The sequence below is a fragment of the Nomascus leucogenys genome, chromosome 15 (assembly GCF_006542625.1).
Source record: "Nomascus leucogenys isolate Asia chromosome 15, Asia_NLE_v1, whole genome shotgun sequence".
NCBI classification, from domain to species: domain Eukaryota; kingdom Metazoa; phylum Chordata; class Mammalia; order Primates; family Hylobatidae; genus Nomascus; species Nomascus leucogenys.
In genome coordinates this window covers 50,676,708-50,695,042 of record NC_044395.1, presented here as the reverse complement: position 1 = coordinate 50,695,042, position 18,335 = coordinate 50,676,708, and the positions used below count along the sequence as shown (strand labels likewise).

At 40.4% G+C, this 18,335-nt stretch overlaps 1 protein-coding gene across 3 annotated transcripts in view; it reads left to right on the top strand.

The window, feature by feature from the left end:
- CCDC83 (coiled-coil domain containing 83) overlaps nt 1-17,179 on the top strand; it is a 66,601-nt gene extending 49,422 nt beyond the window's left edge. Inside the window, exons 8-12 of one of the 3 annotated variants that reach the window (XM_012503035.2) lie at nt 8,561-8,682; nt 9,930-10,022; nt 12,704-12,783; nt 13,314-13,519; nt 16,510-17,179. In XM_012503035.2, coding sequence (XP_012358489.2) covers nt 8,561-8,682; nt 9,930-10,022; nt 12,704-12,783; nt 13,314-13,519; nt 16,510-16,671 — 663 coding nt within the window. In that variant the 3' untranslated portion in view covers nt 16,672-17,179. The remainder of the gene's footprint in view (nt 1-8,560; nt 8,683-9,929; nt 10,023-12,703; nt 12,784-13,313; nt 13,520-16,509) is intronic. The other 2 variants (XM_003254585.3, XM_030828951.1) reach the window with 2 other exon arrangements.
- Nucleotides 17,180-18,335: the final 1,156 nt, after the last annotated feature.

Here is an 18,335-nt window from a genome sequence, read left to right as displayed (position 1 = left end):
CCTCCTCTTCTACTCTATCTGTCCCACTTAAGGATCCCACCATTATCCAGTCACCCAAGCCAGAAACTTGGGAGTTAAGTCACCCCTGTGTATACTCAGGGGATTTGTTCTAGGACCCACCCCCCCCACCCTCCCCACCCTGCCACTTATACCAAAATCCAAGCACACTCAAATCTGGCAGTCAGCCCTGCAGAGCCCATGTTTATAGCATGGGTTATAGTATGTTTATAGTATATACCTCTGTATATGCGGGTTTTGCATCCCAGGAATACTGCATTTTTTATGTGTTTGGTTGAAAAAAATTTGCATGTTGGCCAGATACGGTGGCTCATGCCTGTAATCCCAATACTTTGGGAGGCTGAGGCAGGTGGATCGCTTGAGGTCGGGAGTTTGAGACTAGCCTAGCCAACATGGTGAAACCCCATCTCTACTAAAAATAAAAAAATTAGCTAGACGTGGTTGTGGGTGCCTATAATCCCAGCTACATAGGAGGCTGAGGCAGGAGAATCACTTGAACCCAGGAGGCAGAGGTTGCAGTGAGCTGAGATTGCACCACTGCACTCCAGCCTGGGTGGCAGAGTAATCTAAAACAAACAAACAAAAAATCTGCATGTGTTGTTCAAGCACCAACTATTTTATTTTTATTTTATTTATGTATTTATTTACTTTTGAGACAGAGTCTCACTCTGTCACCCAGGCTGGAATGCAGTGGCATGATCTCGGCCCACTGCAAACTCTGCCTCCCAGATTCAAGCGATTCTTGTGCCTTAGCCTCCCAAGAAGCTGGGACATGCCACCATGCTCCATCTAATTTTTTTTTTTTTGTATTTTTAGTACAGATGGGGTTTCACCATGTTGACCAGGCTGATCTCAAACTCCTGACCTCAAGTGATCCACCCACCTTAGCCTCCAAAAGTACTGGTATTACAGGCATGAGCCACCACCCCCAGCCAAACAGCCAACTATTTTAGAAATGTTCTTTTCACTTCCCATATTCAGAAGGCCTCCAAGTCCCATCACTTCTACTTTGACCACTTCTTCTCTGCCATGGTCCTAGTTCAGGCCATATTATCTCTCACCCAGATCTTTCAATTGTGTCTCACCTGGTTTTCTTCCCTGACTAGACTGGAATCTTCCCCTTTCTCCTTCACACTGCCTCAGAGTCACCTTTCTAAAACATAAACCTGCCTGTAGTCCCAGCTACTTGGGAGGATGAGGCAGGAGGATCGCTTGAGCCCAGGAGGCAGAGGTTGTAGTGAGCCAAGATTGTTCCATTGCACTCCAGCCTGGGCAACACAGCAAGACTCTGTCTCAAAAAATTAAATTTAAAAATTAAATAAAATAAAAAATTAAATAAAAAAATTAAAAAATTAAATAAATAAAGGAAACATAAACCTGGTCTTGTCAATCTTCTGGATAAAACTGTTCAATTAATGACTCTCCAGTCAGTTCAGAGGTGCCAGGGAGCATGAAATGGGTTTTGTTCTTGACTGCTTTTTTTAAAAAAATAAACTTCTAAAATCAGTTTTAAATTTACAGAATTATTGCAAGGATACTAAGAGAGTTCTCATATATGCCACAACAGTTTCCTCTATTACTGACATCTTACATTGTATGGTACATCTATCATAATAAATGAAGAAGTAGGTCTGGCCCACATTGTGTGCCATTCAGAGAAGTTTGAACTCTAGCAGGTAATAGAGAGTCATGGAATTCTATTTCTTAGTAGCCTGTTTCTGGTTTATGAGGACAGCAGTACCTTAAGCTTATCTAGCCCAATCTACCCTTCTACTTGAAATTCCCTTTAGATACAAAGTAGCCACCCAACCTGTGATTCAATGCCATCTATGAAACAAAGCCTACTGCCTTTTGAGAGAACGCACTTCAGCTACATGCAGTTCTTTTTAATGAGTTATTTTTATGTGATTCTCAAATGTACATCTTCAGCACAAACTGATGTGTGTCCTCATCTCTGGAACTACATTTTTTTTCCCTGCCAAATATTTTCACGTGGATGTCCCAAAGGCACTTCAAACTGAATGTACCTAAAGCAGAACTCATTAGGTTTCTCCTCAAAAATTTTCTCCTCCTACATTTCCTTTTTCACCATCTGCCCAGACACTCAAGATAAAAATGTCACCGTCAGCTTCTACTCTTACCTTTCTCTTGCTCCCTATTTGACTGAGTATAGTGAGTCTAGGAAACAAGGAATTTAAACATTCATATGGTTTCTATGATAATTGACAATTATCTTTAAGTTGTCATTATTAAGTCATGGTGAATAGGAGTTCATACTATCTCCCCAAACTAACTAGGATGAATTTACAATTTTTAAAAAGGTATTAACAATTTTTAAGGCTGGGCATGTTGTTGGCTCATGCCTGTAATCCCAGCACTTTGGGAGGCTGAGGCAAGCAAATCACCTCAGGTCAAGAATTCGAGACCAGCCTGGCCAACATGGTAAAACCTCATCTCTACTAAAAATACAAAAATTAGCCGGGCGTGGGCCAGGCGCGGTGGCTCACACCTGTAATCCCAGCACTTTGGGAGGCTGAGGTGGGAGGATCACCTGAAGTCAAGAGTTCGAGACCAGCCTTATCAACATGGGGAAACCCCATCTCTACTAAAAATACAAAATTAACTGGGCGTGATGGTGCATGCCTGCAATCCCAGCTACTCAGGAGGCTGAGGCAGGAGAATTGCTTGAACCCAGGAGGCAGAGGTTGCAGTGAGCCAAGATTGCACCATTGCACTCCAGCCTGGGCAACAAGAGTGAAACTCCGCCTCAAAAAAAAAAAAAATTAGCCAGGCCTGGTGGCATGCATCTGTAATCCCAGCTACATGGGAGGCTGAGGCAGGAGAATTGCTTGAACCCGGGAGGTGGAGGTTGCAGTGAGCAGAGATTATGCCACTTTACTCCAGCCTGGGCAACAAGAGCCAGACTCAGTCTCGAAAAATTAAAAAAAAAAAAAAGGTATTAACAATTTTAAAACCTCAAGGTGAGCTCAACAGTTAAAGAATATTAGGGAGGGCCAGGCACAGTGGCTCATGCCTGCAATCTCAGCACTTTGGGAGGCCGAGGCAGGCGGATCACGAGGTCAGAAGATCGAGACCATCCTGGCTAACATGGTGAAACCCCGTCTCTACTAAAAATACAAAAAATTAGCCGGGCGTGGTGACGGGCGCCTGTAGTCCCAGCTACTCAGTAGGCTGAGGCAGGAGAATGTCGTGAACCCGGGAGGCGGAGCATGCAGTGAGCCAAGATCCCGCCACTTCACTCCAGCCTGGGCGACAAGAGCGTGACTCTGTCTCAAAAAAAAAAAAAAAAGAGTATTAGGGAGAAACTTACTTCTTATACATTTATTAAATACAAAGTATGATCCTAATCAAATAACTTAACAATTCTCTTTTTTTTTTTTTTGAGACAGAGCCTCACTCTATTGCCCAGGCTTGAGTGCAATGGCACAACCTCGGCTCACTGAAACCTCCACCTCCCAGGTTCAGGCGATTCTCCTGCCTCAGCCTCCCAAGTAGCTGGGATTACAGGCACCCACCACCACACCCGGCTAATTTTTCTATTTTTTAGTAGAGGTGAGGTTTCACCATGTTGGTCAGGCTAGTCTCAAAGTCCCGACCTCAGGTGATCCACCAGCCTCAGACTCCCCAAATGGTGGGATTACAGAAGTGAGCCACCTTGCCCGGCCTCAATTCACTTAATCTCATGAGATGTCTTAAATCTTAGGTTAAAGGAAAATGACTACAAAAATTTTGCATTTGACTAATAAGAAGGGCTGTTTTCATGACTTGACTCTTCCTACTAAAGCCAGAAATTATGTTTCTGCTTCTCACAGTTCAATGGAAATAAATGACAGAAAAAAAAATTCTAAGTTTAATGGCATCAGGAACAAAAAGAGCTTTGTAATAAAGAACAAATCAACTGGGCATGGTGGCTCCCACCTGTACTACCAGCACTTCAGGAGCCCAAGGCAGGAGGATTTCTTGAGCCTAGGAGTTTGAGACAAACCTGGGCAATATAGTGAGACCACATCTCTACAAAAAAAATTTTTTTTAAAGTAGCCAGGCATGGTGGCACACATCTGTGGTCCCAGCTACTCATGAGGCTGAAATGGGAGGATCACTTGAGCCTGGAAGGTTGAGGCTCAAGGCCATGTTCAGGCCACTATACTCCAGCCTGGGTGACAGAATGAGATCCTGTCTCAAAAAATTAAATTAAATTAAATTAAATAACAAATCATTTTATGGAAATGTAATAGATTTAATTTCTCTTTGTTTTAATAAATATTCATTTTTAACATTATTACATTTACTTGCAAAAGTAATTAAAACTATCTGGTACCATTACAAGAATTGAAAATTGCCTGGAAATAGAACAATATATGTTAATTTCTTTGGTGAAAGTTTAGAATGAGTAACAAAGGATATTTAATAATGGAACTAATGAAAATATTTCTCCATTTATCTTTCAGCAATAACCAAAAATTTAGATCACTGGGAAGGCTACAAAGTTGTTTTGTTACATGATTATCTTTTTTGTTGTTGTTTTAATTTATACTTATTTTTTCTCATGTATTAGTTGTTATAAGTAACACTGCATGATTTTAATTATCTGGTTTTATTTAGCATGCTTATTAGAAAATGAAGGAAACTGGAATTTCCAAATGATTGAGATTAACAAATGGAAAGCTGGAGAAACTAGACAAAAGGAATCAAGGAAGTTACCATCAGGATTTCAAGTATGAGGAGACATAAGGCTAACTTGGATCTTTCCGGAGAAAATTTCAAGAACATATATTTTAATCAGGATCCTAGGTCCCCAACTTAACATTTTAACTAAATTATCTCTCCCAGTTTCTATGTATATTTCTTCAGCATTTTGCTGGGGGGCAGCTGAGGCAAGGAGGGAAATGTGGTCTTCCACTTCTTCCTCCTTTTTACTTTCTGACCCCAGAAATCCAAAGGTGTTTGTAGGGTTATGAAAAAGAAGTAGTTTTTATTCCCTAACATTTCAAAAGGCTGAGGGAGATAGCTATTGAGGAGCACATTACTATTCTAAAGGGATATGTGATATCATAGGAGAGCCTTAGCCTGTAAGAGTGGATGCAACATCTCAAAAGGGCCCCCATTCCCAGCTTTCGAAAGAGACCAAGAACTGTGTGTGCTACCTCCAAGGCATGCCAGGCCCTTAGGTCAAACATCTCCCAAATGTTGTATTAATTCCTTCTGTTTACAGTGTCTAACTACAATTTTTTTTCCTCATCCTTTGACATTTGAAAATCATAAATTTTCCTTAAGGCATTCAAGCTTGTAATCAACATAATTATCTCTCAACATGTGAGATCCTAAAACACCAAACCCTAGCTTTGTAATTTAGTAATCTGGACTTACATGGTTTTACTAAGTTGTTTGAGGCAGATAAATAATATATGCCTTTCTTTCTAACTTCAAGCCACCAGCAATATTTGAGCCTTTTCCATGGGACTGGTATTGCTTTATATTATAATTATTTGTGGTTTTAATCATTGGATTATAAGCTCTCTTGAGGGAAGGAGCCATGCCTTATTCACCCTTGCATCCTTCTACATCTAGCTCTGAACCTTGCCCATAATAAGAATTTATGGCTGGGCACAGTGGCTCACACCTATAATCCCAGGTGTGATGATGAAACCCTGTCTCTACTAAAAATACAAAAAAAATAGCTGGGCATGGTGGCGGGCGCCCATGGAAGGCATCCATGGAAGGCATCCGTGGAGGCTGAGGCAGGAGAATCGCTTGAACCCGGGAGGCGGAGGCTGTGGTCAGCCAAGATCACGCCACTGCATTCCAGCCTGGGTGACACAGCATAGATAGATAGATAGATAGATAGATAGATAGATAGATAGATAGAATTCATAGCCGGCTGGCTCATGCCTGTAATCCCAGCACTTTGGGAGGCCGAAGCAAGCAGCTTGCTTGAAGCCCAGAAGTTTGAGACCAACCTGAGCAACATGACTCTACAAAAAACCTGAGCAACCCTAACTCTACAAAAAAATACCAAAAAAAAAAAAAAGAAAAAAGATTAGCCAAGTGTTCTGCTACTGCAGTTTTGCTACTCAGGAGGCTGAGGTGGAAGAATCACCTGAGCCTCAGGAGGTTGAAGCTGAAGTGAAGCCGAGATGTTACCACTGCACTCCGGTCTGGATGACAGAGCAAGCCCTGTCTCATGTTTTTGGTTTTTTTCTTTTTTGTCGTTTTGTTTTTTTGTTTGTTTGTTTGTTTTGAGACAGGGTCTTGCTCTGTCACCTAGGCTGAAGTGTCATGGTGCAATCATAGCTCACTGTAACATTGAACTTCTGGGCTCAAGCAATCCTCCCTCCTTAGTCTCTCAAGTAGTGGGGACTACAGGTGCACACCACTACACCCAGCTAATTTTTTATTTTTATTTTTGGTTTTTGTGTTATTTGCTAAGAATTCCTGCATTTAATAAATGATCATGTGGTAGAGATATGCATATGGTAACATACTGAATGCTTTAAGATTCCAAAATACAATTAAATCTCAGTGACAAAGCAGAAAATGTTATCATCTCCTTCTAAGTACACATCTCAGTTACACTCTTGGCTGCTCCTGACAAGAGATACTGAATCTAAACCCCTGTGCCTTTTTTCTTCCATCATATTCCCTCAAGACTTTTATTACTTCCTCCAGTTTATATCACCATTATTCTCACCAGCCTACCTCTTTCTATTTTAAGCTCTTGCTTCTAATTCTCCTGTTGCTCTGTTCTCTCTCCATGAGCACCTCCTGATCCAGCACACCTGTGTGGCTCAGGCTGCTTTGGGTGGTGGAGAGGTGGGTTTGGACGTTCTATCCAGTAACATTCTTCTATATACTCTTCCCACTATCAAGCCCTCTTTGGACAAAAGTCATCAAAATACACTTTTGTTTTTTTTTTTTTGAGACAGAGTCTCGCTCTGGTGCCCAGGCTGGAATGCGGTGGCGTGATCTCAGCTCACTGCGACCTCCACTTCCTGGGTTCAAGTGATTCTCCTGCCTCAGCCTCCCAGCAAAATACACTTCTTAAAAACAGATGAGAACTCTACCAACAGAACCAGGACATTTTTTCCTATTTGAAATAGCCTCATTATGTTTCTTCTTCTTTTTTACAGGCCCAATTGATGTACAAAAGTTAGTCCATTTCTTCAGTAAACATTAAGCCTGCTATGTTTATCAATGACTTCCATCACCTACAGGATAAAAACCAGACTCTTTAGCATTATTTGGCCCTTCCTTAATTGTCCAGTTCCTCTCCTGCTTCTCCCCATTCTTATTTTGTATCTATCCACATTAAAATTGTCATGCCTTTGCACATGTGGTTTCTTCTGCCTAGAGCACAGCCTCCTGTGTCTGCCTAGGGAGTCCCTGCTTAGCTTTCAGGATCCAGATTAAGTGTCATCTCTTCTATTAATGCTCCCTTATCTCCGACAACTGATAGAAGTAGGGTGAAGCTCTCTCTCCTCCCATGGCACCAGGATGGCTTCCATTATGGTTATTTTCATGCTATTTTCTGTTTTCATTACCATTTTTCCCACTAGGGTACAAGATCCTTGAAGGTTATGACATCTTGTTGATCCTTTATTCCCAAAGTGTAATATCATTTCTGCCATATGATAAGTATACAACTGAATGAATGAACGAATGGACAAACAATATTTCATCTACCTGACAGTTTTCAGAATTACCTAGCACTCAGAGAGAACATCATTGTATTCTAGAGGCTGATAGAAGGACTACTAGGCCTGTGCTTCTCCTTTAAAAAGTCCCAATAATATAGCATTTTCCCAGTGTTATTGGTTTTCATTGTATTGTTTATAATTACCCTTAGATAGGGCCTAACTCAGCTACTAATATGCCCTATTGCTAAATTCATCAGCCATATTTGCTTAGTTATATCTGCCTCTGGCTTATATATAAGTTCAGCAGTGTTTTTGAAGGGTAGAAAAGGACAATTCCTGCTATTCTATCATAACTGCCTAACTCTTCAGACAAGTTCTGCTGATGATCTAAAAATGATTTCCACCTATTCCTTTTTAGGGAGGAAGGACAAAGCAAGCCCAGTAATAAATGATACACAATAGGTCTTCCCCTCAGGCAAATGCACTTTTAGAAGTTGAGTTTATTATAGAAAACCTAATAGAACTTGGCCAGGCATGGTGGCTCACACCTGTAATCCCAGCACTTTGGGAAGCCAAGGCAGGCAGATCACCTGAGGTCAGGAGTTCGACACCAGGCTGACCAACATGGAGAAACCCTGTTTCTAATAAAAATACAAAATTAGCTGGGCATGGTGGCACATGCCTGTAATCCCAGCTACTCAGGAGGCTGAGGCAGGAGAATCACTTGAACCTGGGAGGTGGAGGTTGCAGTGAGTCAAGATTGCACCACCGCACTCCAGCCTGGGCAACAAAAGTGAAACTCCGTCTCAAAAAAAAAAGAAAGAAAAGAAAACTTAATTGAACTAAATCAATAAGTACCAACATTCATTCTCTCCTTCTGAGAACAGGTTGCAATTCACAGGAAGGAAGTTGAAGAATTAAAAAATGCTATTCATGAACTGGAAGCAGAAAATTTGGTGCTTATTGATCAACTATTCAACTGTAGACTTGTGGATCTCAAGATACCCAGGTGAAAATTGTTAATATATACAGAGTATTTTGTACACATTTGTATCTGCTGTAAAAAGTTGTTTTTTTTTAAAAAAAAAAAAAGATAATTTAATTATTCAGTGCTCCGGCAGTAGTCAAAAAGAAAGGGACACAAAAAATGGTCATGATGAAGGTATAGGATTATTACTATTGACCATTGGTACAATGTAAAGTTTGACTTGTTTTTTCTTGCAAGGCACTGTAGTCACAATAGCCAGCACATAACATGAACATCATAACTGCCAACATTCAGGAGCCTCCAGACCAGCAGGGGGAATGGTCGTGAAAATAAGTACATAACAGTACAGCAGAAGATGGAGGAGGTAGAGAGTTAGCACAGAGGAGGAGGTGATCCACTTGCTGGAAGTTTCATGGAGGTGATCTGGACTCCTGTGGATTGTAGAATTATTTCTTTTGGTTGAAAGAGTCAAAACTACTCTGTAGGCCAAGAAAAGAGCTTGGCATTCCAAGTCACATTTGTTCTTGCATACAAGAAGCCAAGTGGTGCATACACCTTTATATGTTTGGTTAGCTGTTTTCCTTATCTGACAAAAAAAAAAGTCTTAATATATTAATCCTGACAGAAACCTAGGGCCCTTGAATATAAAATTAAAATTCAAAATGGCACTCATAATTTAGACAAGTAGTCAAAACCAAAAAATAATCTAAATAGTAGCATGTTTAGGAAGAGAGGGGAAGTCACACAAATGTAGGGTGCATGTGTGCAAGTGTGGGAGAGAAATGTCTAAGTGTAGGAATTAAAGCAGATGTTAAGTTGAACCTGGTGGAATAGCCAGGAAAAATTTTCCACACAAGTAGTTCCTATTTTTGTGTGACATGGAAAACTACTATTTGAGACATGATCATGTATTTGTTATGTATAAACTTTCTATTGTTTTCCAGGAAAGGTGGATACAGGTAAATTATGGGTTCCTTGTTTGCTAGGCTAAATGTTGGGTGTCAGGATACAAGATTAGAGAAATTGGGAGATAAACTGGGTGGGGCAGGATAGAGAAAGAGGCCATCTGCCCCCTTTGCATTATTACTGGTGTGCTTCAGAGAGAGTAGATACCAATATAGATGAGGTGAGGCTGAATGAGGATTGATTACTGAACTCCTGTACTTCCAGTCTCTTGAGCTCATGCCCTAGAGGGCCCTAGGGGGTAGGTGCTCAATGTTGCCCAGTAGGCAATGCTCACTTTTGCCAGCCCTCCTCTCTGTGATCAGGTATCCAGTGCTACATTCCTGTCCCACATCTAATCCTCATCATCTGCTGCTGCTGCCTTTAGAATCATGTCTAATCTCTGCCAGGTGTTGCTGGTATGTGGCTTCTAACTACTGCCATAGCTGCTGTCCACTGCCCTCTTTTCTGAACTGGCTAAACTTTAGGAAAGAGCTACCCTCTAAACTGCCAGACCCGTGTGTCTACCTGGATCAGCTCAGTCTGGTATATTTGATTTTGTTCTGACACGGTTGTGAAGTGCTAATAATTCTAAAAAAGGGAATTATTTAATGGGCCAAAGGGAACTTGGCAAGAACAGAATGGGATACTGAGAAACTTTTAATGGGGATTTTCATTGAGTTGTTTACTGTGCAGTATATAATTTAACCTCATCCTCGCTCTTCCCTATAAAAATCTTCTGTAAAATCCACATTGTTCATCAGTGCTTTAGGGGCTGGTTTTCCTTACTGAGAGTAATGGAATGCTTAGTCTAGCTTCAGAGTTGGAAGAAATGAAGTCAAAATATTTTCAAGGGAAAAGAAACACCATGGGTGACATTTATAGGAACTTATATATGTGTCCTTGCTATATGCTTCCACAACACCCTGAACTTTTCCTTTGTAACCAACCTTTATCACACTTTTGATTACTTATTTAATGTCTGCTGCTTTACTAGATTGTAAACTCCTTGAGGCAACTGTTTTGGACACTTTAGAAAGACCTGCATAAAGAAACTGGAAAATTTGAAAGCCCTCAATTATCTGCTAGACTTCTTATGCAGAAAGATAACCTGAGGGTGTTCAGGAGCTTTTACTGTACCCATTTCCAAGCCAAAGAAATATTACACATATTATATTTTTATGGTAATGTCCCCCTCCATCTCTTTGTTGAGAATTAAGTTCTGTAAAATACTAGTAGGGTGATAAGAAATAGACATGAACTGTCTCCAGCGGACATAGAAGAAGTTCTATTTTCCTATTTGGTTGAGGAATGGGGTATTGTGGTTAATAGAGTTACCACATTTCCTATGTAGAGTTACTCAACCTTTTTCCCATCGCAACTCACATAGAATGTCATAGGATTTGTTTGACACATTGGGGCAAACAGATGAGGAAACTGTCAGCCAGAGGTGACTGCCCAGGTCTCCAGTGCCACAGGGCTGAGGCTAAGTGGGCCAACACCTACAAATCTAACACTAACTTACCATAATAACATCTTTTAAACTATTTTCCATATCATTAAGTATCAAGTGTTGTTACCCTGTAGTAGTACAGAAGTAACAGTAAACTAGCAATTAATAGAAAAAGCTAGATTCCTGAAGGTTATGGCATTTAGAAAGATCTTAATTGTTCACAATGGTAAAACTAGGAAACAAAAGAATTCTATAGCCTCAGACATGTCTCCCTGAAGATCACAGCTACATGTGAAACTTACCTTTATTAAGGTATCTTTACTAAACTTACCTTAACTAAAGTTAAGTTTTTAGAAGGTTTCACAGGTGTGAATATTTTATGTAGTTACAGTATTTGCTGGAGCCATTATTAGCATCTGGATAACACTTTATTCACGTTCTTTAAATAACTGACAGCCCCTAATTTAGGGTATTCACTTTGGTTGCTTAGCTGCTAAGCGTGAAGTGTTGTTTGCACATTCGCAAGCATTCAATTACTTCATGCTGTCTTCAGGTAAACCTCATGGAAATGCCATACAGAGTTTTCAAAGCATCATATTTTCTGATTGAAAATTCAGTGGACACTCTAAAAAGGAGAGCACAGAGTAAACAATGTAGAGAGAGCTACAACAGCATATGGACATCAATTTGCTGGGCTTGTAGGTGAAGCATACCACTAAGCGAAAGCCAGGACCTAGATGGCATCTTGGATTCCTACTGCTCACTTTCTCTATCTCTTTCTTCATCTCAAAACCAAAACCACTCAAAAGTGGTCTTTCAGGCCACTATCATTCCGCACCTGAAATGCTACAACAGCGACCTGACTGGTGCCATGCTCACTCTCAGTTTTTTTAACTTTAAGTGTGTTATTTCCTTATTTCGAATGCCCTTTTTCACCCCTAGCTCTTCCCTGGCAAGCACCTCCAGGTTCAAGACTGTATTAGTCCATTCTCATGCTGCTATAAAAAACTTCCCGAGACTGGGTAATTTAGAAAAGAAAGAGGTTTAAGTGACTCACAGTTCCACCAGGCTGGGGAGGACTCAGGAAACTTAGACTCATGGCAGAAGGGGAAGCAAACATAACCTTCTTCACATGGCAGCAGGAAGAAGTGCAGAGTGAAGGTTGGGGAAAAGCCCCTTATAAATTATCACATCTCATGAGAACTCACTAACACGAGAACAACATGGAGGTAACCGCCCCCATAATTCAATTACTTCCCACTGGGTCCCTCTCCCACAACATATGGGGGTTATGGGAACTGCAGTTCAAGATGGGATTTGGGTGGGGCCCAGCTAAACTATATCAAAGACTAAGCTCAGGTTTCATCCAGGAAAACTTTCCTTCCTCCTAAAGTTGACTCAGGTGCTGCTTCTTTCTGCATCCCATCATTCTCACACTATGGTAATTACCCATCATGGTACACACCATGACTTTAAAACACTGTAAGGTTGTCTGCCACCCCACTGGGCTTTATGCTCCTCAGGGTAGAAATTATGTCTCATTTTTCATCTATGCATTTCTAGCACCTAGTAGAGAGATAGACCCCAGTAAGCATGCAATGCAATATTTACCGACTGACAGACTGTTTTTCTTATTTGTTCTTTTAGGCGACTATATCTCACCCAAGCTGCTGGACTAGAAGTGCCACCTGAAGAAATGCCCTTGGAATTGCCAGAAACACATATAGGTATTACTTTATTGCAGTAAGGATGATGATTTTTTTTCAAACTCTTGTTTTTCAATTTAAAAAACACTTATCTATTGTGAGCAGGTGCCCCACATACAAAAGCTATTCAGAGAATAGATACCTGCCAGCTTCTCTAAATTTCTCCTCTTGCAGTGCTTGTCCTAATCTATCTCCTGTCCGTAGTCCCACTTTCAAATGAAGGTCACCATGTTTCACAGTAAATTAAATAAATACTGGTGGAGAGGGATGAGGCTGCTGTCTACACTGGCAAGGTTTAGGGCCCTATTTAGCCAACCAAAATGACAACATATACATAGGCACCAATATAATTACTGTAACTTATTAGCTAACAGAAAGAAATACAACTTAGATTTTCTACAAATGGGACTCCCTCTTACTTTAATACATAAATTCTACATTTGCAATTCTCAAAGTTCCATCCAATTAAAAATGTGACAAAGTATGTATTGCATTTTTATTTGTATATGTTCAAAATGTATACATAATTAATTCCTTTGTATTCATCCAAGAAGAGAAGTCAGAATTGCAACCCACAGAAGTAGAAAGTAGAGACTTGATGTCCTCATCAGATGAGAGCAGTACCTTACATCTTAGTCATGAAAATAGCATCAAAGATCTCCAGTATGTGAAGATAGATAAAGAGGAAAACTCATGCACAGAGTTTGGGGACACTGATATGAAGTACTTACTATATGAGGATGAGAAGGATTTCAAGGTAAGATTCATAAGAACACAACTCTGACTACTAAGAAAATTCTGTTTTGAGAAATGCTGTTTTAATTGAGAAAATTAACCTAAAATATGGATATTGAAAATTCCATTTGCAATTATTAGTAAAATTGGCCCACCATTCACATCTCTCATTTGGATACCATTTTTACTCCTACTCTTGCCCAATTTGCTACCTATATTCCTCTATAGGCCTCCATTAATAGTATACACAGTAAGTTATCTAATGCTACATAACAATCCCCAAAACCTAGTGGCTTATAACAATAACTATTTATTCTCACTTAGGGTTGGTTAGAAATTCAGGAAGGGCTCCACTAGACAGTTCTCACTTGGTGGACTCTCAGTCACTTGCAACCATATATTGGCTAGGGCTGCACTCATCTGAAGGCTTGATTGGGGCAGGAGTCTTTACTTCCAAGGTGGTTTATTCATATGGCTAGCATGTTGATGCTGGCTAAAATGAGGGCCTCACTTCTTCTTCACATGTGCCTCCCGACAGGGTGTTTTGAATTTCTTTTGTTACAGTGTCTGTCTTCTCCCAAAACAAGCAACCCTAGAGACCAAGATAAAAGCAGCAGTTTGGCTGTGGTGGCTCATGCCTGTAATCCCAGCACTTTGGGAAGCTGAGGTGGGCAGATCACCTGAGGTCGGGAATTTGAGACCAGCCTGGCCAACATGGTGAAACCCTATCTCTACTAAAAATACCAAAAATAGCTGAGCATGGTGATGCGTGCCTGTAATCCCAGCTAGTTGACAGGCTGAGGCAGGAGAATCACTAGAACCTGGGAAGCAGAGGTTGCAGTGAGCAGAGACTGTATCACTGCACTCCAGCCTGGGTGACAGAGTGAGACTCTGAAAAGAAAGAAAAAAAAAAGAAAGAAAGAGAGAGAGAGAGAGAGAGAAAGAGAAAGCAAGCAAGCAAGCAAGCAAGCAGGCAGTTTTATATGGCTTAGCCTTGGAAATCATACATTGTCACTTCCATCATATTCTACTGGTTGATGTAGTTACAAAGTTCCATCCAAGGGGAAGGAACATAGCTCCTACATCTTGATGAAGGAAGGTCAGTATCACATTGTAAGAGAAGCACTTGGAATAGGATATGAATTAGGCTATCTTTGGAAAGTACAGATTGCACATATACCATTCATTAAAACCTGGAGTATTAAGCCTTTTAATTTTAAAACTTCTTTCTAGTACATTCCAGTTACTTCCACAGCCATCCCTTGTTATTTTCCCTCTTGATACTTTAAAAGTTCTCTCAGAATTTGATGTCTGGTAGTGGAAAAAATGACGTAAGAAAGCAGAAGAAACTGAATAAACCAACACAAACCATTTTAACTAGCTACAATTCAATCCTGCTACCATCAAGTGATGATTTAAAGACTAAAGTTCTAGTTCCTCTAGCACTGAAACACCTCCATGAGTATCTTGGAATCATGACTCCTGGGATGTCATGATGATCTCAGGCTAGTGGACAGTTGTCTACAAAATCCCCAAATTGCGTACCATTTGATTGAATGAAAGACTTACTTTCCGTGAAAGTTTTTGATGTAGTCAAACTGCCATGGCCATGGTGTATTACTTGAGAAGCCTCCTCCGAGTGATTCTGAAATATGTGGTAGGTCTCCATCAACTTGCTTTTCTACTGTCTTACATTTATCACAGCTACATATTTTGAAAGCTAAATAGAATTATGTGTATTTTGAGAAATAAGACATCACCTTCCTTTTTCATTCTTTGATTCTTCTAAATTCAAATAAATATTTATTGAGAACCCCACAATATGCCAGGTCCTTGTTAAATGCTTGTGCATTTAAGGGAGAGAACAGCAAGAAATGAAATCTCAAATATGCCCATACAGCAGGCCTTGCCCCCAAATCACTTATAGACTTGTAGAACACAGGTAAGAAAATCAACAAGTACCATATAAGAGTAAACAGACCACCTGTACCTGTGTCCCTGATCAGTCTGTGCTTATCATTGCACCCCAGCACTTGATATAGGGCTTGGCATATAGTGAAAACTTGGGAAAGGTTTGCTAAAGTGACGTGTCAAAGGAATTAAAAAGCAAGAGTTATGGCATGGGAGACTTCCTGGAGGAAGGGACATTGGGCAGGGCATGAACTCTGTCCACCCAGATTTGGGTTAGCTATTGATTTCATATCAGTTAGACTTCTAATTCTGTTTGTTGATATCTTAGATTTGTAAACCAAAAGATATCTGAGACAGTTCTCAATCAATTTAGAAGTTGATTTTGCCAATGTTAAGGAAAATAACTGGGAGAAAAAAAAAACACAAAATCACAGAAATAGTGTGTGGTCTGTGCCTGTCTCCAAAGATGACTCGGAGGCCTTCAATATTTAAAGGAGAAAAGTGGGCTGGAGGGGAAAGCAGGAAGGTATGGTCATCCACATGCTGCAAGAGAAAAGGAGCAGGTAGGGGAACAGTCAATTATGTATTCACTTCGTACTTTACAAAAGATCAGGTGAACATAGAGTAGCTACCTGTGGAGATATTTAACCTTTTATCTGTACGCATCTGCTTAGGAACAAAAGGAAAGGCAGTTGCTTACATGACTCAGCTTTCAGCTTAATTTTTTCCTTTTGACAAAGTGAATTGGGGTCCCATATTTTTATTTTCCTTTCACAGACTATAGTTAGTTTTGCACTAACTATAGCCAGCATCCCTCCCCCATTAACCCACTATGAGACAAGCCTTCCAGCCTTGCTGCCTGCTTTTTGGAAGATCTTGCCTACTGTGTATGCCCTACTGGGTATATAAGTTTACTGAGTATTTTGTTTTTTTCCCATTTATAGTGGCTCTTACATTTCATGTGCTACACAGCATCAGGCAATTAGGGGGCAATGAAGTCTGTCAGATAAAGGCCAACTGTAATAAAGAAAGCCTAATCTATCAAAGCTGGTAATTTGCTGAATCACCTCTCCTATTCTTTTTTGTGTCTGTTCACCATAGGATTATGTAAACTTGGGCCCCCTGGGAGTGAAGCTTATGAGTGTGGAGAGCAAGAAAATGCCCATTCATTTTCAAGAGAAGGAAATTCCAGTCAAACTCTATAAAGATGTCAGGAGCCCAGAAGGCCACATCACATATAAGATGATGAAGTCTTTTCTCTAAGACTGAAAGCTGCAAAGGAAACACAACTTTTCCTTATAAATGTTCTTTGGGAACTGAAGTATATCCGTTGCCCATTTTACTTACACTTTGGCTCATTTTTAAACCAGCTGTTATTTCTAAAGGTCATAATTACATTTAAAATAAAAGGTATTCAGCTATTCATTTACTTGCATGGTATGAATGACCAAAATGGAAGCACGCTTTGTATTTCTACACTGAAGTATTCAGAAGCATGACAGTGGGTTCAAGGTAGTCTCTAAGGTTCCTTTTCACACAAAAAAAATTCACTGATTAATCTGTGATTCCAATATGAAATAGTTCCATTAAAAATGTTTCTAAGAAAAACTTGGTTTGCATAGCATTGTCTACACATCTTTCCCTCTGAGGATGCTCAATGTGATAGACAGCCAGTCTATAATTCAAGCCAATTCTTCTTAGTTTCACCCTGTGTATTAGTCTGTTCTCATGCTGCTAATAAAGACATAATTGAGACTGGGTAATTTATAAAGGAGGTTTAATTGATTTACAGCTCCACATGGCTGGGGAGGCCTCACAATCATGGCAGAAGGTGAATGAGGAGCAAAGTCACATCATACATGGTGGCAGGCAAGAGAGGGCTTGTGTAGGGGAGTTCCCACTTATAAAACCATCAGATCTTGTGAGACTTATTCACTACTTCAAGAACAGTATGGGAAAAACCTGCCTCCATGATTCAATTACCTCCTACCAGGTCCCTCCCACAACACATGGGGATTATGGGAACTATAATTCAAGATAAGATTTGGGTGGGGACATAGCCAAACCATATCACCCTGTTTATAATGAATACAAAAAATGAATGCGGAAACAAACTTGAGAGTGTTAATTTGTTGTATAAAAATATTCCACTGATAGGGGGCACTCCCTCCCTCCAGCTATATCTAGTCTAAACTACCACGTTCCTATCCAAAGCAAATACCACTTCTCTCAGGGCTACCACAAGCCAAGGACACTGTGACTACCTGGATGTGACGTCAGCATTCCATTTGGATCCTTGAGACCAGATAATGCCATCATATGTCATATTTCTGTAATCTTTAGTGATATAAGGATTAATTAATCATCAGTGGGGGATGTTATTGGCATTTAAAGTAAGGACAATTGTGCGGCACTGTCTTGAGCCCACGGGATGTTAGCACTCCTGCTCCCTCAATCTCAAATGCTGCTACCTTAACAGTCTTCATTGTAGAAGTTGAAAACACTGGTCATGTTTCCCAACACCCCTTACGTGGTAGTACCATCACCAATTGAACACCTTTGAGTTTCTCCTGTACTTAATTTTTGGAGACAAGGACTCACTCTGTCACCCAGGCTAGAGTGCAGTGGCACTATCATAGCTCACAGCATCCTGAAACTCCTGGGCTCAAGCAATCCTCCTGCCTCAACCTCCTGAGTAGCTGGGACTGCAGGTCTGTACTATCATGCCTCAACCTCCAGAAGTGCTGGGATTACAGGCACGAGCCACCGACTGGCCTCTCCTGAACTTTAATCTCCATTGTGTTCAGTGCTTTCCTGGACCCTTCCCTTTCTCTCCCAAAACTTCCAACCACAACTTCTAAAAAAATAATAAACAAGACAAATGCCACTGTTGAAGGTGTAAATGTCCAAAGGGTTCACCTTGCCTG